Source organism: Bos grunniens, chromosome 17 (genome assembly GCF_055505025.1).
Source record: "Bos grunniens cultivar Pamir isolate PY7600 chromosome 17, Bosgru_T2T1.0, whole genome shotgun sequence".
In the NCBI taxonomy this organism is placed as follows: Eukaryota; Metazoa; Chordata; class Mammalia; order Artiodactyla; family Bovidae; genus Bos; species Bos grunniens.
In genome coordinates, this window is record NC_141181.1 from 15,668,359 (window position 1) to 15,691,633 (window position 23,275).

General features: G+C 37.1%; 1 protein-coding gene across 3 annotated transcripts in view; it reads left to right on the forward strand.

Annotated features, from left to right (window-relative positions):
- The window catches only part of INPP4B (inositol polyphosphate-4-phosphatase type II B), an 853,196-nt gene that overhangs the window by 426,569 nt on the left and 403,352 nt on the right, over positions 1 to 23,275 (forward strand). For all 3 annotated transcript variants that reach the window (XM_086346584.1, XM_086346591.1, XM_086346583.1), the window contains exons 4-5: positions 6,553 to 6,764; positions 9,460 to 9,504. In XM_086346584.1, coding sequence (XP_086202710.1) covers positions 6,674 to 6,764; positions 9,460 to 9,504 — 136 coding nt within the window. In that variant the 5' untranslated portion in view covers positions 6,553 to 6,673. The remainder of the gene's footprint in view (positions 1 to 6,552; positions 6,765 to 9,459; positions 9,505 to 23,275) is intronic.

Sequence of the window (23,275 nt, forward strand, 5' to 3'; positions counted from 1 at the left end):
ACTGTAATAGGTTTATAATACTTTTCACGCATAATACATAGAAAACAAACATACACAAAAAAGGAAAACATTTTAAATCTTACAGTACAGTACCTTGAAAAGTAGAGTAGTATAGCACAACAGCTGGCATACAGGGGCTGACATGGAGTGAACAGGCAAGAAGAGTTACTGAGTGGAGGAGGGAGAGGAGGTGGGAGATGGTTGACCTGAAGGGTCATCAGCAGTAGGAAATAGAGGGCAAGCTGCAGTTTCATTCCCATCTGATGTTGATGGAACGCATGTGTGCATCTTTGAGAGTTCACCGCTTGAAGGTTCACATGGAGGGGACTTACTGTATTCTACAAATAGCTTCATAGCCCAAACTAGACTGGGTCCCATGTGAAATTTCTGTCTTCCTTTATCTCAACTCTGACATCACATCTAATTCCATCACCAAGTCTAGGTAATTCTATTTAGTAATTGATTTGAATCCAGATTCTAATTGGTTTGGATCCAGTTTTCTTCTCTAGTTATCTGCTTCTGTGTTGGCATGAATTCTTTTTATTATTTTATTTTTCTAGAATATTAGGATTGCCTCCAAACAGGTTGATTTCCTTACTGAGTTGTCACATTCTAGTATATTTTCCTCTTTGACTTTCAATAAACTTTCTAAAGGGGCTTCCCTTGTGGCTCAGTGGTAAAGAACCCACCTACCAATGCAGGAGATGCAGGTTTGATCCTTGGGTTAGGAAGATGCCCTAGAGAAGGAAATGGCAACGCACTCCACTGTTGGGAAAGCCCATGGACGGAGGAGCCTGGCAGGCTATAGTCCATAAAGTCGCAAAAGAGTGGGACAGGACTTAGCTACTAAAAAACATCAACAAAAGCTTTCTAAAAATCAAATATAAGTGTGTTATTCTTCTGCTTAAGGTATACTTAATGTGGTTTCTTTCTGCTTTAAGAATTGTTTAGTCTCTGGCTGTTTTAAACTTCTGTGTGGTATGGTAAAACCTCAGTCTATTTTTATGCATGATCTCCAAACCAAAAAGTTTCCAAACAGACACAGAAAAGGAACTACTGCCCCTAACCATAACCCTAGGTAAAGGCTATATTTATCAGCTGGAAATGCTTGGTTTTTACTTTGCCAGTACAGTAGCTGATTCCTTCTGAGGTCTGTGCCTTGCTAATAACTATCACACCTGAAATTTGTCCTCAAGTGCAACAAAGATAGAATGGAAATGAATAGAATCATAAGAGGTTGTCAAATAAGCTTTGTTTCATAGGTCTGGCTCCATACTCTCTAAAATTGAGTTCATTTTTCAGTTTTGAAAGGGCGTGCTTAAAATGAGACTATGTTAGTGGGTCTTTGTGGGCATCTTACTTTAGTCCTCTCTGCTGCTGCTGCTAAGTCACTTCAGTCGTGTCCGACTCTGTGCGACCCCATAGACGGCAGCCATCAGGCTCCCCCGTCCCTGGGATTCTCCAGGCAAGAACACTGGAGTGGGTTGCCATTTCCTTCTCCAATGCATGAAAATGAAAAGTGAAAGTGAAGTTGCTCAGTCGTGTCCGACTCTTAGCTCTACTCACCCTCAAATTACACAAGTGCACACAACCCACACACAGAGTTGACATTTGTTAATCACTTGTCATTGGGTACCGGGTTATTATTTTGCTAGGATTCATCCTTATTGCCTTATTTAGATCTCCTTTACAATTTTTATTTATTTATTTATTTTTTATTTTTGCCCCAGCTTTATTGAGCATACAGCACTGTATAGTTTAAGGTGTACATCATAGTGATTTAACTTATTTGACTGATTTGACCTCATAAAATGATTACCAAAAAAGTTTAGTGAACAGCCAGATACAAAATTAAAGAAAAAAAATTATTTTCCTTGTGGTCAGAGTTCTTAGGGTTTATTGTCTTAACAACTTTTGTAACATACAGAAGTGTTAATTACATTGATTATGTTGTACATCATGTCCTTAGTATTTATCCTGTAACTACGAGTTTGTGCCTTTTGACTGCCTTCATCCAATTCCTGATCCTCTCACTCCCCACCTCTGGTAACCATAAAATTGTTTCTTTTTTTTGTTTGTTTGTTTGTTTTTCTTTAATAGAAAATTATTTAATTAGTATACATGTGTTCCCCATCCTGAACCCTCCCCCCTCCTCCCTCCCCACACCATCCCTCTGGGTCGTCCCAGTACACCAGCCCCAAGCATCCAGTATCGTGCATTGAACCTGGACTGGCATCTCGTTTCATACATGACGTTTCACATGTTTCAATGCCATTCTCCCAAATCTTCCCACCCTCTCCCTCTCCCACAGAGTCCATAAGACTGTTCTATACATCAGTGTCTCTTTTGCTGTCTCGTATACAGGGTTATCGTTACCATCTTTCTAAATTCCACATATATGCGTTAGTATACTGTATTGGTGTTTTTCCTTCTGGCTTACTTCACTCTGTATACTAGGCTCCAGTTTCATCCACCTCATTAGAACTGATTCAAATGTATTCTTTTTAATGGCTGAGTAATACTCCATTGTGTATATGTACCACTGCTTTCTTATCCATTCATCTGCTGATGGACATCTAGGTTGCTTCCATGTCCTGGCTATTATAAACAGTGCTTCGATGAACATTGGGGTACACGTGTCTCTTTCCCTTCTGGTTTCCTCAGTGTGTATGCCCAGCAGTGGGATTGCTGGATCATAAGGCAGTTCTATTTCCAGTTTTTTAAGGAATCTCCACACTGTTCTCCATAGTGGCTGTACTAGTTTGCATTCCCACCAACAGTGTAAGAGGGTTCCCTTTTCTCCACACCCTCTCCAGCATTTATTATTTGTAGACTTTTGGATCGCAGCCATTCTGACTGGCGTGAAATGGTACCTCATAGTGGTTTTGATTTGCATTTCTCTGATAATGAGTGATGTTGAGCATCTTTTCATGTGTTTGTTAGCCATCTGTATGTCTTCTTTGGAGAAATGTCTATTTAGATCTTTGGCCCATTTTTTGATTGGGTCATTTATTTTTCTGGAGTTGAGCTGCAGGAGTTGCTTGTATATTTTTGAGATTAGTTGTTTGTCGGTTGCTTCATTTGCTATTATTTTCTCCCATTCTGAAGGCTGTCTTTTCACCTTGCTAATAGTTTCCTTTGATGTGCAGAAGCTTTTAAGTTTAATTAGGTCCCATTTGTTTATTTTTACTTTTATTTCCAATATTCTGGGAGGTGGATCATAGAGGATCCTGCTGTGATGTATGTCAGAGAGTGTTTTGCCTATGTTCTCCTCTAGGAGTTTTATAGTTTCTGGTCTTACGTTGAGATCTTTAATCCATTTTGAGTTTATTTTTGTATATGGTGTTAGAAAGTGTTCTAGTTTCATTCTTTTACAAGTGGTTGACCAGATTTCCCAGCACCACTTGTTAAAGGGATTGTCTTTAATCCATTGTATATTCTTGCCTCCTTTGTCAAAGATAAGGTGTCCATATGTGCGTGGATTTATCTCTGGGCTTTCTATTTTGTTCCATTGATCTATATTTCTATCTTTGTGCCAGTACCATACTGTCTTGATAACACTTTCACCATTACTATTCAACATAGTTTTGGAAGTTTTGGCCACAGCAATCAGAGCAGAAAAAGAAATAAAAGGAATCCAAATTGGAAAAGAAGAAGTAAAACTCTCACTATTTGCAGATGACATGATCTTCTACATAGAAAACCCTAAAGACTCCACCAGAAAATTACTAGAACTAATCAATGATTATAGTAAAGTTGCAGGATATAAAATCAACACACAGAAATCCCTTGCATTCCTATACACTAATAATGAGAAAACAGAAAGAGAAATTAAGGAAACAATTCCATTCACCATTGCAACGAAAAGAATAAAATACTTAGGAATATATCTACCTAAAGAAACTAAAGACCTATATATAGAAAACTATAAAACACTGGTGAAAGAAATCAAAGAGGACACTAATAGATGGAGAAATATACCATGTTCATGGATTGGAAGAATCAATATAGTGAAAATGAGTATACTACCCAAAGCAATTTATAGATTCAATGCAATCCCTATCAAGCTACCAACAGTATTCTTCACAGAGCTAGAACAAATAATTTCACAATTTGTATGGAAATACAAAAACCTCGAATAGCCAAAGCGATCTTGAGAAAGAAGAATGGAACTGGAGGAATCAACCTACCTGACTTCAGGCTCTCCTTTACAATTTTTAAAATGACTGATCAGGATTAGGGATTGAGTCTTTGGTCAAAGTGTGTAGTAAAGTTTACAAAATCCGTGTATCTGAGTCCCACATACATGGCGCCCTTCCACAGATATGAATGCTAATGCATCCCACTGATGCTAATGCATTTGTCATAGGTTCTTGAAAGAATGTGGTACAATAAGTATGCGCCTTTCCTATTTATATATTAAAAAGATATCTAAATTTAAATAATCCAACAAGAAAATATTATCTTAATTTAAAATATAATTTTCTACCCCTATATTACCCCTCCCCCATTCCCTCTCACACTGGAAACTACTAATTTGTTTTCTGTGTCTGTGAGTTTGCTTCCTTTTTTTTTATTATTATATTCACTAGTTGGTTGTATTTTTTAGACTTAACATTCAAGTAATATCATACAGTATTTGTTTTCTTCTGTCTGGCATTTCACTTCGCAAAGTACCCTCCAAGTTCATCCGTGTTGTTTCAAATGGCAAAATTATGTAAATATGTGTGTATATATATATGTTTATGATTTTCCACAGTGGCTGCACCAGTTTACATTCCTACAAACAGCGTATGAAGGTTCCCTTTTCTCCACGTCCTCTCCAACATTTGTTTGTGTTCTTTTTGATGACAGCCGTTCTGACTGGTATGAGGCAATCGGTCACTGTGGTTTTGATTTGCTTTTCCTTAATGATCAGTGATGCTTGGCATGGTTTCATGTGCCTGTTGGCACGTCTGCATCTCCTCTTTGGAAAGAGTGTGTATTCAGATCTCTGTCCATTTTTTTAATTGGGTTGTTTGTGACGTTAAGTTGTATGAGCTCTTTATATATTTTGGATATTAACCCCTTATCAGTCATATCATTTGCAAATGTTTTCTCCCATTCGGTAAGCTGTCTTTTCATCCTGTTGATGGTTTCCTTTAAGTTCAATTCGGTTCCATTTATTTTTGCTTTTGTTTCCAATATAGGGGTAGGGAATTAAGGGACACAAACTATTATGTATAAAATAAGCTACAAGGATATATAGTACCTCACAGGGAATATAATAGCCAATATTTTATAGTAACTATAGATGCAGTATAACCTTAAACATTGTGAATCGCTATGTCGTATGCCTGTAATTTATGTGATATTGTACATCAACTATAACTCAATAAAACATATAATTACCAAATTAATGGATTTGGTCTTATTGATAGTACTATAGCCTTTTACCCCCAGCAAGTATTCCTAGTTATATCCTTAGAAGCCAATGTGTATTTATCTGCAAACTTATTGTAATATGTTCTAAAGATTCAAGATGCTCTCTGGATTTAATTTTTGCCAGATGACATTTAAACACTAGAGCTGAATTATAAATGAAGTTGCTTTGTTAAAAACAACAAAGAGTGAGTTTATGAACTTGTGAAGCTGGAAACCAAATCAGTATTCCAAACCAAACTCCATTGCTGCTATCTCATTAAATAGCATTGGGTAGACGTTTAAAGATTTTTTATACATTTTAATTCAGGTGGTAACTTGAATTAAAACAACATTGATTTTTTTTTTCCTGATTCATTCTTGGTCATGAATAACATACTAAAAATCAAAATGAACTTAATTCTGTTTGAGTCTGTCTGTGTAACAGGGTATTAAACTTTTGGAGGCTTTCTTTCCCCATGCTAATTTTCATCATTTTTCTGTTCCTTTCGTTTGCCCTGGAACTTTAGCTTTTTAGAATTATTATTCATTCTTTTCACCATATATCCCAATCATTAAACATTTAAACTTTGATCAGGCAGAGAAGCAAGAAACTATGGATAATGATGAAGTTGGAACTTCCCTGAACAACCTGTTAGCTCATCTTGGAAGAAGAGTGTTGTGCCAAATGGTCTTAATGTGCTCATGAATAGTGTTGTAACAAAAGTGGGTAGAGAGATAAGCATAAAGGGCAGTTCTAATGGAAGGAATGATAGTAAGATACATCTTGGCTGAACATCCTAATGCTTTGTCAAGATGCTATCTGCTCTTGCTGCTAAATTAGGTACATATTAATTTAGCAGCTCCTATAGCTATGTGCTACTTTACAAAATGAATTAGAAGAGAAATAATATACCTCTCAGGATTTAGAAGTATCTCATATGACAGTAAAATGATTACATAGAGAATACCCATTTAACCCAGAGTTTATGATACAGTAACTGTGTGGATAGATTCTGAAAATAAAAGTGGGAGAGGCGGGAAGGAAGTTCATACGAAGGTATCTGTAGGCTCTAACTACCTTGAGTTTTTAGCTTTATACTGAACTTGGAAGTAACTGAGACTTTTCCTGTTGCTGTTTCCTAAATGCAGAATTTCAGAGTGGGAATATCAGGACTTTAGCTGAAAATACACCTATATTAAACCAAGAATCTTTGGCCGTGGCATTTGGGCACAGACATTGGGGAGATTTAAGGAACTGTGAAGATTGATCATGGAAATCAAAGAGGAAGGAGCATCAGAAGAAGGCCAGAACTTTCTGCCTACCCCCCAGGCGAATGACACCGGGGACTTTCAGTTCACAAGTGAGTATAAAATTAAATAACTTTGTTCCCAAATTAAATAACTTTGTTCCTTTGCACTATTATTTCAGTGTTCTAAGTCTATGATACGTCTCTCCTCTTTTATCCTGGGTGAGGAAGATGATAGTCTATGAAATGGTTCAATATCAAATAGAACCATTGTTCTTGAATGTGTATTAAGAACAGTATATAGTTTCTTTTTGTTAAGGATTTTGATCTTTATTTGAAGATCAATTGGAAAACTAAGACAGTACTCGAATTTTGAAAAAATCACTCTGGATGTTGATGGAGACCTAATTGTGGAGGCACAGAGAGGGTCCGAGACACCATTTAGGAGGCTGTTGTTGCACACTTTCTATTGAATATATTTCTACTCTCATGTGGAATTATTTTTTGAAACCTAGAAATTTTCTCTTTGAAACCAAAGACACTTCAGTTGAGAACATTAGGGCACAATGATTACACTAGCTGCTTAGCGGTTGCTGCCATACCTAAGTCACATCAATAGAGCAAGCAAGCTTGGCTATTTGGCCAGGATTAGCATTTGAACATGAACGTTGCTTTTTGTGCTACTCCAGTAATTCAAATCATTGGAAGAATTATATGTTTCTTCTCATGCTTAACATTCTAGAGTTTGGGTTAGATTGTTTAGCATAAACTTTTTTAAAAATTTATTTATTTTAATTGAAGGCTAATTACTTTACAATATTGTAGTGGTTTTGCCATACATTGACATGAATCAGCCATGTGTTGTGTTTTATTCAAAAAATTCTTATCCAGTTATTTAGCCCTGGTAAACATATGCCTAACCTCTCATATTTCATTTACATTATAAAAATAATCTTGAGAAAATTATACTGGTTGGATGAGTTTATTTGAGTAATTTGATTGTCAGAGCTTATAGCAGAATTGTTAATAGCCTTTAAAAAAATAACTACAGTATTTGAAATTAACAAAGACCTACCTAATAATTGTCAATCTAACCCCTCTTAGAAAGTCTAAAATTGTTAAATGTCAGTAGGAAATAAAAGTAAACATAAATGCAAAAAATATGAACTCTGTATATAAAAAACAGATGGGTTTTATACAAAGAGATGGTTCTAACAGTTGTTGACTGAAAAAATAATACACAACATAAGAGTTATGAGTTATGTTTTATTGGGGCAAAATGAAAACTATAGCCCGGGAGACAGCATTTCAGATAGCTCTTAGGAACTGCTCCAAAGAAGCAGGGGGAAAGGTCAGTGTACATGTGACTTTGGTGAAAGAGGAGTACATGCAATCAAGCACATATTTCTGCAGAAGGTTTCTGCTATTCTCATGAAGGTCACTGCTAGTTATAAGGAGCAGATGTCACCATGAAGGATTTTAGTGCTTTTCTAGATATGAGGAGATGCAAGAATTGGGCTTATAAAATTGTCTCCTGAAAATATCTGTCTGAAAACCTGTTCTGCCATTTTGTTGTTGTTGTTTTCCGCAAATCACAGAGTGCCTCATTTATGATCTCCACCCTAAATTCCTTTCAGGGGATACTGAAGGTCAGCAGCTGCAGCAGCTCATGATTTAATCCTTGCAGAGGTAGATAGCAAGTGCCAGTCTGTAGTGGACACAGTATATTCATGACTAAATGTTAATACATATAAGTTTTATCTGATGAGTGCACCAATAAAGATAAACAAGGAGAAGATTTTTATAATACTCTTTTATTTCTTGGTCACCCATGAGTGGTGACAAATGACATCCCAATCCTCAGTCACTCTTTATTTTTGTTGTTGTTGTGCTTACTTTTTGTAGTTTTATTTATTTGGTTTTATATTTTTTATAATCTCTATTTCTGTTTTTCTTTTTTATTGAAGTATAATTGACTTACCATATTATATTAGGTGAAGGTGTACAACATACTGATTCATTATTTTTATAGATTATATTTCATTTGATGATACTGAAAAAAAAAAAAATGGCTATATCCCTAGTCAGCCACTCTTGTTTGGGAAGCTCTGAAACAGACTGTGGTCTTAACGAATCCATCTACCATTTTATTACTTGCCACAGCCTTACCTTTCTATCTTCTAACCATTAAATGTTCCCATTTCCTTACCTTTGTTCTCAAACTTACTTTCCCTCCCACTTCATCTTAAATCATTTAGCCATGTTAATAGATTTTTTTTAACTGCCAAAAAAGGAAAGAACATTTAATAGAATACTGATTTGAGCTATCAATAAATTGGCAGAATAACTACCGTCATCATGTCCTGAGTAACCTAACTAGAAATCGCTCTTTAATTATTTACTATTAGCACAAGGTCGAGGTGGTGTGAAAGAGAAATCTGCTTCAGAGAAGACTTGGATGAGGTCATCCTTTGTGAAGCTTCCATCTCTGTCGACATATATACAAAAGAAACAGAAACAGTTGAAAAATATGTTTTGCATTTTTCATGCCTTACGGAAACAATATTTCTGTTTTATAACCATGGAACTAAATAGAGCAATCAAATCTTTAGCCATATCTAGTTTTGCTATAAATATTACATCCTGCCCTGAGAATTGACTTGTTATATACGTCTGGATGATTAACTGAGTTTATTTGTTCTGCCAAATAACGTGTTTATACATTGTGGGCAGGGAGAGAGTTATATATGTTCACTTGATTTTGATGAGTTAAATATAGTCAATCTGAATTTGTGCCTATTATTCATAGGCATTCAGAAGACTCCAAATGAACCACAGTTGGAATTCATCCTTGGTAAGAAATTCTTATTTATTTATAGCTATAAATGTAATAAGCCTTTTGTACATATAGTTTACAACTTTAGGTATGTTACTGATATCATTGTTACTTATATCATAATATATTTTCTAACATTTCATGAATATTATTCTGTAAAAAAAAAAATCATTCTATAAGGTAAGTGTTATTTTCCCAAGTTTATAAGTGAAGAATCTGAGCTATGGAGCAGGTCAGCTTATGACCTGCTCATATCCTTGGGTTTGAGGATATGAGGACTTCACAGGTGATGGGTTTGTGTCTGTCAATCAGACACAATCAGACTGCTGGCCAGAAGTCCCTTGCCTAACACTCATTCTAATACAGTGACTGAAGTTTGTTGCAAATCATGTCTCAAAATCCATATGTCTAATTACTCACTCCTTGGGCTGTTAACTGGGCTCATGTAGAGTTTTCCTTTGTCCTTCTTTATGACATTTACAAGGTCTGTGCTCCCCTTTTGGTCTCACTTACTCAAAAATATTCCCTTGCTCTTCCGTCTTGATATTGTGGAGAGATCCTTGACTTTGAGAATTTTATTTTAATTCAAAGCTTTAACTTGCTTAAGCAACCCTAAGAATCTATCACATGTAGAAATTTGTAAATTTGTCAAAGGATGAATTAAAAATGTGCACCCCTACAACACTGTAAATCAACTACACTTCAATAAAAGCAATTTTTGCTTATGTAGCAGTGGTTTAAAAAAAAATGCATACTCTGAGGCTGGTCCACTACTTAGCTAGTGAGTAGGAACCTGAATTGGGTATGACTGCAAAGTGCTATTAGGGAATTAGTTGCAAAATGGCATTTAAAGGGGGTCAGAATATGGTTCCTATGAACTATTTAGAGAGACTTTTCTTCTTCTTTCATTGTCCTGAAGTACTTTGAAAGGTTTCTAATATTTTTACATTTATTTGTATGAAATTTCACCAGATGTATGTTAATATTCAAATCATTGAATATTAATACATATATATTTTATGAAGTTATGGGCAAGTTGAAACATATCTCCACTATCTGTAGTAGTTTGTAGTGATTTGAAGTTCCAATTATTTTAGGAATATATATTTTTATTATATAATGAAATGTTTCAAATTTACATCCTTCACTCAAAATTTATAATTTGAAGCATAACTTATTGAGAAAACAATCATAAATTTTTTGGTTTTGTTTTCTTTCTCTTTCTAATAGGTTTTATTTTTTGAACAGTTTGCAGTTCATACCAAATTTGGACAGAAGATATAGAGGTTTCCTAGGTACTCCCCTGCCCCTACACATGTATCAGATCAGATCAGATCAGTTGCTCAGTTGTGTCTGACTCTTTGCGACCCCATGAATCACAGCATGTCAGGCCTCCCTGTCATCACCAACTCCCGGAGTTCACTGAGACTCACGTCCATCGAGTCAGTGATGCCATCCAGCCAGCTCATCCTCTGTCGTCCCCTTCTCCTCCTGCCCCCAATCCCTCCCAGCATCAGAGTCTTTTCCAATGAGTCAACTCTTCGCATGAGGTGGCCAAAGTACTGGAGTTTCAGCTTTAGCATCATTCCTTCCAAAGAAATCCCAGGGCTGATCTCCTTCAGAATGGACTGGTTGGATCTCCTTGCAGTCCAAGGGACTCTCAAGAGTCTTCTCCAACACCAGAGTTCAAAAGCATCAATTCTTAGGCACTCAGCCTTCTTCACAGTCCAACTCTCACATCCATACATGACCACAGGAAAAACCATAGCCTTGACTAGACGGACCTTTGTTGGCAAAGTAATGTCTCTGGTTTTGAATATGCTGTCTAGGTTGGTCATAACTTTCCTTCCAAGGAGTAAGTGTCTTTTAATTTCATGGCTGCAGTCACCATCTGTAGTGATTTTGGAGCCCAGAAAAATAAAGCCTGACACTGTTTCCACTGTTTCCCCATCTATTTCCTCCCCCATTACCAACATCCCCCAGCCAGAATGGTACATTTGTTACAGTTGATGAACTTACAGTGACAGATTATTGTTATCCTAAGTCAATAATTTGGGGCTTCTTGGGTGACTCAGTGGTAAAGAACCCTCCTGCCAATGCAAGAGACACAGGAGACCCGGGTTCCGTCCCTGGGTCAGGCAGATTCCCCGGAAAAGGAAATGGTAACTCATTCCAGTATTCTTGCCTGGAGAATCCCATGGACACAGGAGCCTCGTGGGCCACAGTCCATGGGGTCACAAAGAGTCATACACAACTGAGTGACTGAGCAAGTCCATAATTTACATTAGGGTTCATCCTTGTGGTTACATATTATCTATGGGTTTGGACAATGTATAAACATGTGTTCATCATTATAGTATCATACTTAGTATCATCACTGCCCTAAAAGTTCTCTGAGCTCTGCCTATTCATCCCTGTCTTTCTGGCAATGCCTGACAACCCCTGATAAAGATATACTTTATTTATTTATTTATTTGTCTAGAAAATTCTCAGATGTTGTCAAATAAAGAAAAAATCCACTTTTCAGAAAGGGAGCCAAGTTTATCAAAAAAGACCATGGCATCTCCTGACTCACTAACTATAACTCTTGTTACTTGAGACTTTACTTACTCATCTTTTATTTTTAAGATAATATAGTCTTTTTTTTTAACCTTTCAGCAAGACTTCTGAAAAATGAAGATTTGTTAGACTCATTAAGAGTATTTCAAAACCCAAAGAAAGCTTTCTTGCTTGAATCCTGGAGAACAGGGGAAATCTGAATTAGGCAGAAGTAATTGGAGTAGAGGCTGTTAGTCAAGCATGGAGACAGAATGTGTGGACCACATACCTATCTTCTATTTCAATTAAAGTTACCTGTCTTTTTCAAAGACCTAACTATACTAACTGTTTTGAAAGTGCAGTCAAGTTTGGGAACAACACTATCATCACTTACATTTCTGGCTTGAATCATAGATTTAAGAGGTGAGCAGCTCTGAGAATTTGTTCATAATAATATTTCTCCCATTTTAAAAAAACAAACTTTAATTTTCTTTTTTCATGTCTATTCAAAAAATACACTAGAATTCCTAACAACAGGTAATTTTATTTTGTCATATGGCAGGAAATCCTTGATGAGTAAACAAAAGAAAGTTATCTAGAATCTTCAGGGAATTGTGTTGTTGATCCTGGAATATGTATTTCTTAATCTGTTTGTTATACTTCTTAGCACTTAAAAGATTCTTAACTATGCCATTTCTTGAAGATTTTTTTTAAACTATTCTTTCAAAGACATCACAGCCAAACCCATTTAGGTTTTAGTGTATATTTTTGTCACCATTTTTTTCTTTAAGTTTTTTTTAATCTCACAAATTATTCAAGACTTCATCTATCATATAGTTAGCTTCATTTCATAATTAATAAGTTAAAGAGTAATATTTTCTTAAATATTTTTTCATTGTTTAAGAATATGCATATTTAATTAATGAGAAAGAAAACAAAGCATCTTACTACAAAAAATCTAGGAACAGAATGGAATAAAGGATGTAAGAGATATTTTTCCAACTAATTTTCCAACTAAAATTTTTTTTGGGGTAGATTTTCTTTTATTGAAGTAGAGTTGATTTACATTTTCCAACTAATTTTCCAACTAAAATTTTTTTTGGGGTAGATTTTCTTTTATTGAAGTAGAGTTGATTTACAACGTCATGTTAATTTCCACTGTACAGAAAAGTGATTCAGTTATACATATATATGTGTGTATATATATATATATATATATATATACATTTTAATATATTCTTTTCCATTATAATTTATCTCAGGATATTGAATATCTCCCTGTGCTATACAGTAGGACTGTGTTGTTTATCCATCCAAATAATTTTTTTCTTACATTTGATTCTTGATTCTGTACCAAAGTATTCAAATAAATTGAGAGTTTCACTGGCTTTCCTTTTTAAATTGGGAACAGCCACACTAATTTTGTAGGTGTCATATTATTTTGTATGAGTTAATTTCTATCAAGGATTTGTTTCTGTCTTGTCCATATGTCTATAAAATCATTATATCTTGTTGAAGTTCCTCTGCTACATTTTTATTCAGGTTGATCAGGTGGGAAATGTCTAGTCAATTGAGCAAGCTGATTGGTTAAAAATATCTTGATAGTAAAAGAGAAACATGTACTGATAAGATGAGGATCTCATGCCCATCGTCAACAGTATTTCTAGTGGTTGACTGCATTTAAATTGTGTAATTCACCTGGACACCTATAGCTCTGCTTCCACGTGTCTTTCATCGTTTAACTTGAGTATATAGGCACCCCTTTTATTTTCACGAAAAGAAAAATAAGTAAAAATCCAAGAGAACACAGACTTTGTTTACAGTTTAATAAAATTGTTTTATTTCAACAAAGCTGGCATTTAAGAAGAGGGATCATTTCTTACCATCAGATAATGTTTCTTTCTTGAAACCATTGTGGGAAATTATATATAGAATTAAGTCATTTGACAAAGACATGAAAGAAAAGAAATTCCTGTGAACTGTTTCTTAAGTTTAGTTCCCTGATTATGCTTATCACATTTATTGTCATGCCTCCATTTACTGCCTCCAAAGTCAATAGAATACTTAAAAGAATGTTTCCATATTTTTATATGGACACCACATATATCATGAATCCCAGGCAATAGTCACTAATGCACGTTAATATATAGGTGAGAATGACATGTGTGTATGTGTATGTGATTCTTGTGTTTTTCGTTTAACAGCATGAGGTCACGTTCTTGAAATAACTTACATACTGATGACTGATACCTAATGAAAGCCAAGCGAGCAGTCACAGGGCACATTGAAACACACATTGTATACACGTCAACAGCCTTGGTGTCAGTTATGATAGGAACATGGGCACATGGTGGAGAGAGTGAAATCCCTAACAAATGCAAGTAATTCATTCATCTAAATCTTACTGGGAGCATAGAAAACGCAAAAAGTACTCTCAGAAAGTATTAAGTCTTGGGTAGACAGAAACAGGGCAACTCTATAGACTGTGCCTGGGGGAGAAGGAGTTGGTTTGGAGAACAGAGGGCCTATTTGGAGCCTATCTTGGACATAGAGTCGAGGAAGGCCTCTGTGTATCCAAAGACACTTAGGCAGGGTGTGGAGGCTGATTTGGAAAGTGTCCATACTGAACATAAGACCCAGGTGACTCTCCCAGCCTGAGGGGGCAGACTATAGGAGATACTTATGCAGCAGGTAATAGGGTTGGAAGAATGAGAAGACTGGGGCTCGAGGGTAGTAACTCAGGTTGTTGGTTTGATCAGGCATGAAACCAAATTGTGAGTTGAATTGGTCTTGAAGTGAAAGTGGAAATTGCAAATAGTGAAGGACTGTTTATTGGGCTACTAGAATGTCAGAGTCAGAATAGGACAATGGTAAGAGAGGGGCTGAGCCAGTGAGTTCCTGCTCCCAGGCTTCTTTTAGTCTCCCTCACCTGCACCTGGACTGAACCTCTGGACGATAGGATCAATCCTGGTGCCTGGGTGTTGCTGAGACTCTAGTGAGTAAGGGTTAGAGAGAGGTGGGATTCAACGTCAAATGATTGTTTGATTCCTCACCTTTTCTGAAGCTGTTTTCTCTTTTAAGAATGATAAAATGATTTTTTCCCAGAGACTTCTTCCCCTTGAATTGAAAAATGCATCAGTTCCTTTCTACAGATTTTATTAGCACAGAAAATAAGACTAATTTGAGGTTCAAATTATTTAATAGATCCTTGCTTTATATCTCTGTTTTCTCTAAAGTCAATAAACCCATATTGATTTCTATAATTTTATTAGTAATATAGTGAGAACTATATCAGATGAAAATCAATCATAGACAATGCAGAATTACCTCTGCAATGTAGCCATATGTCATCATACATTTTCAGATAGCTAATCCTCTTTTTTTTTAAATATTTTTTATTTGGCTGCGCCAGATCTTAAAATAGTCACAGCATTTGGGATCTAGTTCCCTGACTGGATCTTTCCTGGTGGCTCAGAGGTTAAAGTGTCTGCCTCCAATGCGGGAGACCCGGGTTCGATCCTTAGGTCGGGAAGATCCCCTGGAGAAGGAAATGGTAACCCACTCCAGTATTCTTGCCTGGAGAATCCCATGGATGGAGAAGCCTGGTAGGCCACAGTCCATGGGGTCGCAAAGAGTCAGACATGACTGAGTGATTTCACTTACTCCCTGACTGGGGTTTGAACCCAGGACCCTTGCATTAGGAGCATGGAGCCTTAGCCACTGAACCACGAGGGAAGTTCCCTGACAACCCTCTTGATTTCTGTTTGCCCATCTCATTTCTTGACTTTTCTTCTAATACCTCAAATATAGAACCGGTAAAGCAAAGTTTGAGCCACTCCATTTCATCCACAACTCAGAGTCAATCAGCGTGTGTTGTTTATTTTTTATAGTGAAACATATATATTTTAAAGATGGAAAACTATGTAGTCATTAAAAATCATCTGTCCAAAGGATATTTTATTCAACAAGGAAATACAAGAGTTGTCAAAGCAGGCTAACAAACTGCATGTACGACAAAACCCTTGTTTAACTGTGTCTGTGTGCACAAAATAGTAAGATTGGAAGAACAGGCATGACAGACTTTAATCATGGTTCTCACAACTTGGTAAAATTTCCATTTCCTTTGTTATGCTTTTCCTTATGTTAAGTATTTTATTAAATATTCCAAAGTTTCTGCAACATGCTGATATAAATGTCTTAACTGTTCATTTATTTAAATAAACACCTAAATAAGCTGAACAAGAAAAGAGGGCATATTTGAAGGGGTAAAATTCTGCTCTTTGCCTTCAATTAACTGTTAGTATAGCTAAAGAGATCAAACTAGTTTTAGTTTAGTTCAGCCTAAGACTCCTGAAGTTATTAAAAAGATCCTTAAAAGCTAAGCTATTTTTCAGGGTCTCTAAGAATATAAAAGGATCAAACTAATATGAGAAAAAGTAGTCAAAGGCTTTTCAAGGAAGACTTGTGTTGCTTAGTTGCTCAGTCGTGTCTGACTCTGCGACTCCATGGGCTGTGGTCTGCCAGGCTCCTTTGTCCATGGGGGTTCTCCAGGCAAGAATACTGGAGAGGCTTGCCATGCCCTCCTCCAGGGGATTTTCCCAATCCAGGGATAGCATCCAGGTCTCCTGCACTGCAGGCAGATTCCTACTATTTGAGCCAGCCAGGTCTCCCTTCCAAGGAACATATAACTAAAGCCAGTTTGTGAAGGAAGGAAACAGCACTCGAACTAGGAGCAAAGGAGGAATCCCATTCTAGACCAGGACAGCAGCAGATGTTTGGTTCAGGACAAGATAAAGACTGAATTCAGAATACATACTCACACCAGGTTCATGCAATAAATACTTTTGTATTATTATACCAATTTATGTATAAAAAGCCAGCCGTCTTGTCTTCCTAGAAGAGAAAATAAAATCTGTATTCTCAAATAGGTTTCTTGATTCATCTACTTCCTGGTCCTTTGAAATCATGGTATGTACTGAAAAATCAGTGATTCCAAGTACTTTATGGAAAATTATTTCACATTTACTCTGTAAGCAACGTCAGTTCTGCCATATATAATGTGACTAAATAAACAAACTGAAGTATACCCTTGTAGAAACTCTGTTTAAAAAAAGGTCTGTGGACAGGCAACCACTATATATCTGGACCAGGTAAATGATGCGTAACAGCCTAGAATTCAGTGATTAAAATTCATTTCTATCACAGCATTATGTCATGGTACAAAGGCAAGATGTCCTTGGGTTGGTAACTTCAAATATTAGACAGGCATTCAATAAGGACAAGGAGAATGCTGATTCTAAAGGCTCTGTTCTTCTCTTGGATCATATATGTGATTCTACATACTGATTTTAGATTTTCTATAAATAGCTACCATATATCTAACAGCCCAGCTAGGAAAAAAAAAAGTCATGTAAATCATGTGATCAGTTTTCTGTGTTCAGAATTTGAAAATGTGTATAAAATATGCCCAAATTGACAAGCTGCACAAAAACTGCCTCATCTCTTTATAGAGGTGGCTTTTATAGCTTGCTAAGGCTTTCATTAACCTGCATGTCAGATCCATTCATAGTTTATGAATTGCTATAAATCAGTCATTGTTTTATATGTTTCTCGGAAAGAAAAAAAAAATTGAGGAAGGCAAACTTGCCAGTTTTCTCCTGTGTTCATACTTCTCCGCTCCTGCTGATCTGTGTTTTATAAATGATCATAAAGCTCTGACTTTTTTAAAGCTCCAATGGGAGAATGGAAGATTTTACTATATCTTTAGTATTTTTACCTTCTATGTGGTATTATAGGTAAGCTAAGGGAATACTAAGCACAGAGGTATATTTTTGTATTTAATCTATTGATAAAAATATTAATAAAAATTTTACCTCTTCATATAAGCTGCAGGATGATTTTCAAGCAAGAGAAGCAACTGTTAAGAATGCACTTGCTCTATTTTGTTGCCTCATTATAAATTCATGGCCATTTTCCTTATTCCTATAGTGTGATACTTCCCTTATAAAGCATTGCATTCCATTGAACAGTAATTTTGAGGAGCACCTTCTAAGGACAAGGCATCATGGGCACAGTAAAAGCTACTGGTTTTTGAGTACCCGCTGTGTGCTTCTCTCTTTGCAAACAAGATGCTATGTTTCTCCTACCACAGTTCTACAGGATAATAACATTAAAAATAGCGTACAGAGTGAGGTAAGTCAGAAAGAGAAGAACAAATATCATGGATTAACATATATATTAATATATGGAATCTAGAAAAACATTACAGATGAACCTATTTGCTGGGCAGGAGTAGAGACACAGAGAACATTTCTGGACATGGCGGGGAGGTGAGGGGGATAAAGCTGGTGGGGAGCTGCTGTGTAGCACAAGGAGCTCAACTCAGTGCTCTGTGATGACCCAGAGGCGGGGTGGGAGGGAGACCCAAGAGGAAGGGGATATATGTATACACATGGCTGATTCCGGAGAAGGCAATGGCAAGCCACTCCAGTACTCTTGCCTGGAAAATCCCATGGACAGAGGAGCCTGGTAGGCTGCAGTCCATGGGGTCGCTACGGGGTCCGACACGACTGAGCGACTTCACTTTCACTTTTCACTTTCATGCATTGGAGAAGGAAATGCCAACCTGCTCCAGTGTTCTTGCCTGGAGAATCCCAGGGACGGGGAAGCCTGGTGGGCTGCCATCTATGGGGTCGCACAGAGTCGGACATGACTGAATCGACTTAGCAGCAGCAGCATGGCTGATTCACTTTATTGAACAGCAAAAACTAGCACAACATTGTAAAGCAATTATACTCCAATTAAAAAAATGTGTTGTTGTTCAGTTGCTAAGTCATGTCAGACTCTTTTTGACCCTATGGACTATAGCATACTAGGCTCCCCCGTCTTCCACTATCTCTCAGAGTTTGCTCAAATTCATGTCCATTGAGTCAGTGATGCCATCCAACCATCTCATCCTCTGTTGCCCCTTTTGTCCTCCTGCCCTCAATCTTTCCCAGTATCAGGATCTTTTCCAGTGAGTCAGATCTTCACATCTGGTGGCCAAAATATTGGAACTTCAGATTCAGCATCAGTCCCTTCATTGAATATTCAGGGTTGATTTCCTGTAGGATTGATTGGTTTGATGTCCTTGCAGTCCAGGAGTATTCTCTAGCAGCACAATTTGAAAGCATCAAGTCTTCAGCGCTTGCCCTTCTTTATGGTTCAGCTTTCATATCCATACATGACTACTAAAAAAACCACAACCTTGATTATATGGACCTTTGTTGGCAGAGTGATGTCTCTGCTTTTTAATATGCTGACTAGGTTTGTCTTAGCTTTTCTTCAAAGGAGCAAGTTTCTTTTAAATTCATGGCTGCAGTCACCATCTACAGTGATTTTGGAGCCCAAGAAAATAAAACGTTTCACTGATTCTACTTTTTTCCCCTTCTACTTACCATGGAGTGATAGCAAGTAGATCTTAGATCTCAGATGCCATGATCTTAGTTTTTTGAATGTTGAGTTTTAAGCCAGCTTTTTTCACTCTCCTCTTTCATCTTCATCAAGAGGCTCTTTAGTTTCTCTTCACTTTCTGCCATTAAAGTGGTATATGCATATCTGAGATTATTGATATTTTGCCCAACAATCATGATTCCAGTCTGTGATTCATCCAGGATGGCATTTTGCATGACGTACTCTGCAAGGAGTTAAATAAGCAAGGTTACAATATATGGCCTTGTCATACTCCTTTCCCAATTTTGAACTAGTACATTGTTCTATGTCTTGTTCTAATGTTGCTTCTTGACATGCATACAGGTTTCTCAGGGGACAGATAAGGTGGTCTGGTACTCCCATTTTTTAAAGGATTTTCTTAAAAACTCTGTTAGCCTTTGTCCTGCTTCATTTTGTACTCCAAGGTCAAACTTGTCTGTTATTCCAGGTATCTCTTGACTTCCTGCTTTTGCATTCCAATACCCTATGATGAAAAGGACACCATTTTTGGTTTTAGTTCTAAAAGATGTTGTAGGTCTTCATAAACCCAGTCAACTTCTGCTTCTTCTGCATCAGTGTTTGGGGCATAGGCAGCTTACTGCGATGTTGAATGGTTTCCCTTGAAAACAAACTGAGATCATTCTGTCATTTTTGAGGTTGCACCCAAGTACTGTATTTCAGATTCTTTTATTAACTGTGAGGGCTACTCCATTTCTTCTAAGGGATTATTGCCCACAGTAGTAGGTATAATGGTCATCTGAGTTAAATTTGCCCATTTCTTTCCATTTTAATTCACTGATTCCTAAGATGTTGATCAATGTTCACCCTTGACATATCTTGATTGACCACATCCAATTTATCTTGATTCATGTACCTAACATTCCAGGTTCCTATGCAATATTGTTCTTTATGGTATTGGACTTTCACCACCAGACACATCTAAAACTGAACGTCATTTCCACTTTGGCCCAGCTGCTTCATTCTTTCTGGAGCTATTAGTAATTGCCCTCTACTCTTCCCCAGTAGCATACTAGACACCTTCAGACCCGGGGGCTCATCTTCTAGTATCATATATTTTTGTCTTTTCATGCTGTTCATGGGATTCTGGCAAGAATACTGGAGCAGGTTGCCATTTCCTCCTCCAGTGGACCACGTTTTGTCAGAATTCTCCACGATGATGATGATCCACCCATCTTGGGTCACCCTCATAGCATGGCTCATAGCTTCACTTGAGTTATACAGCCCCTTTGCCGCAACAAGGCTGTGATCCATGAAGGGGAATTTAAAAAAAAAATAGCTAACATTTATTGGGTGCTTGTTCGTTCAATGTACATTGTTCTAAATAATTTACATATACTATTTAATTCTCACAATTCCATTTGTAAGATAAATGTTCTATTACCATCTTTGTTTTATAGGAAAAGATACTTAGACATAACAATTAAAGTAATTTGAACGCAGGAGTCTCCCACATTATCTTCAATGGAAAGGTGGGAAGTCTAAGATTCCCAGTGATCAACTTTCCAAAGATCTTATGGAAGATGAGTGGCAGAGACTGACTGACTTTTGTGCGATCCAGGTTGACTTTTGTGCGATCTGAAGCTCCAACTTTTAACCGTCAGGCTATACTTCCTCCTTATTTCTAAAAAATTTCTGAAATATTATAGAAACAAACTATAAGGTCAGGCATATTATGATAAGGGCAAAATGAAGACATAAGTCAAGAACTATGGGAGTACTGAGCAAGCAGTGATTAACTATAACTGTGGTATCAGAGACAACATTTCAGGGGACGTGGCATTTGGACCAGGTCTGGAAGATGAGCAGGATTTCTGCTGGTTTAGATTTTCTTTTTGTTTTTATTTTTATTTATTTTACTTTACAATATTGTATTGATTTTGTCGTACACTGACATGAATCAGCCACGGGGATACATGTGTTCCCCAACCTGAACCCCCCTCCCACCTCCTTCCCCATCCCCTCCCTCTGGGTAATCCCAGTGCACCAGCCCCGAGAGCCCTATATCACGCATCAAACCTGGACTGGCGATTCATTTCACATATGATAATATACATGTTTCAATGCCATTCTCCCAAATCATTCCACCCTCGCCCTCTCCCACAGAGTCCAAAAGATGAAACTGGAGCCTATTATACAGAGTGAAGTAAGCCAGAAAGAAAAACACCAATACAGTACAATAACACATATATATGGAATTTAGAAAGATGGTAACAATAACCCTGTCTGCTGGTTTAGAAGAAACACAAGAGACAATTCAGACAAAGGTGGTAGCTAACTACACACACACACACACACACACACACACACATGCACGCAACCTACAGCTCGTTTCCCAGGGTGATAAGTTTAATGCTCATTTACATTTTCCTCTTTATTACTTATAATCCCACTCTGAAAATAAATTAAGCTCTAGAAATCCTCTTGCAATATTTTACTATTGTCACATGTACATTAGAAGCTTGTTTTAAAATTCTAAATGAATGCAAGTCTTTAAACATTATTGGATCACTTGCAAATTGTATTTGGGTATCAGGAAGCACTGAGTCTCACTGGCTTTTCTGCTAAGCTAGAGTGAAACTCAGGGAAGGTTCAGGCCATGCTGACCTGGGCACAATGGGCTCTGCGCCATGCTGTACCCCTGACAATTGCCTACCTACGCAGAGCTTACAGACACAAGAATTTGCCTGACTTATCTTTCTTGGAGCTATCTCAATTTTGACAGAATCCAGTAACTGGCAGTACTTTTGAAGAGAAATTTTTTCAGAACAACAGTGTATCAGCACAACAACCAGAATAACAGATAATGATTTTGCATTCCCGGTTCAAATTTCAGCCTGTAATCTGAATGGGGAGGTAATGGGAGTGGGAAAACTGCTCTTGCCTTTTAGCAATGTGTTTGTTACCAGCTGGCCATTCAGCCTTAGAGAAATGACCCAATGTCTCTGATTCTCTCTTTTCTTTTCTGTAGAATAGGAACAGGTGTCAGTAGCTACCTACTATAGTTCTTCTTAGGATTAAATGTATTCATATATAGAAGCACCTGAAATGATATCTGTACTAATATACTTGATGATGGGTTAACCTTTGCTACTTTGCATATAACCTTGGATACATCACTTTGTTGTACTCAGTGAGTACTTTTTTTGAACAGGGGTCTTGGAACTGCATTTTTGTGCATGACAGTTTGCTATTACACACTGAACTCCTAAGTGCCTGGTGTTGAGTCTTACTGGCTTTGAGGCTATGCTAGATGAAACTCAGAGAAGTCTCAAGCCATGCTGAGCAGAATCTGTAGCCATGCTGCACCCTTGACAGCATCTACCTATGCAGAACTTACAGACACAGGAATCCCCTCAATGTGTCTTTTCCCATTTTATCTCTGATCTTACAACAGACCTGCCACATACTGCTTACTATTCCCTTTTCACAGGTGAAGTCAGTCATTTGCCTAAGGACTTGGAGTGGAGGAATACAAATTCTTAATTCCAAAAGTCATGTTCTTTGCAGCCAATTACTAAAAGTTCAGAATGGGGGAAGGGAAGACAAGAAAAGGTTATCTAAGACCAACATCATGTTTTTGTACTGCTGAAATAATTTAATTGAAGGATGAGAAAATGAACCAATTAGAGCTTCTATTTTTTAAAAAATAATGTTTATGTATTTGACTGCTCTGGGTCTTTGTTGTAGCATGCAGGGTCTAGCTCCCTAATCAGGGATCAAACCCAGGCCCCTGCATTGGGAGCATGGAGTCTTAGCCACT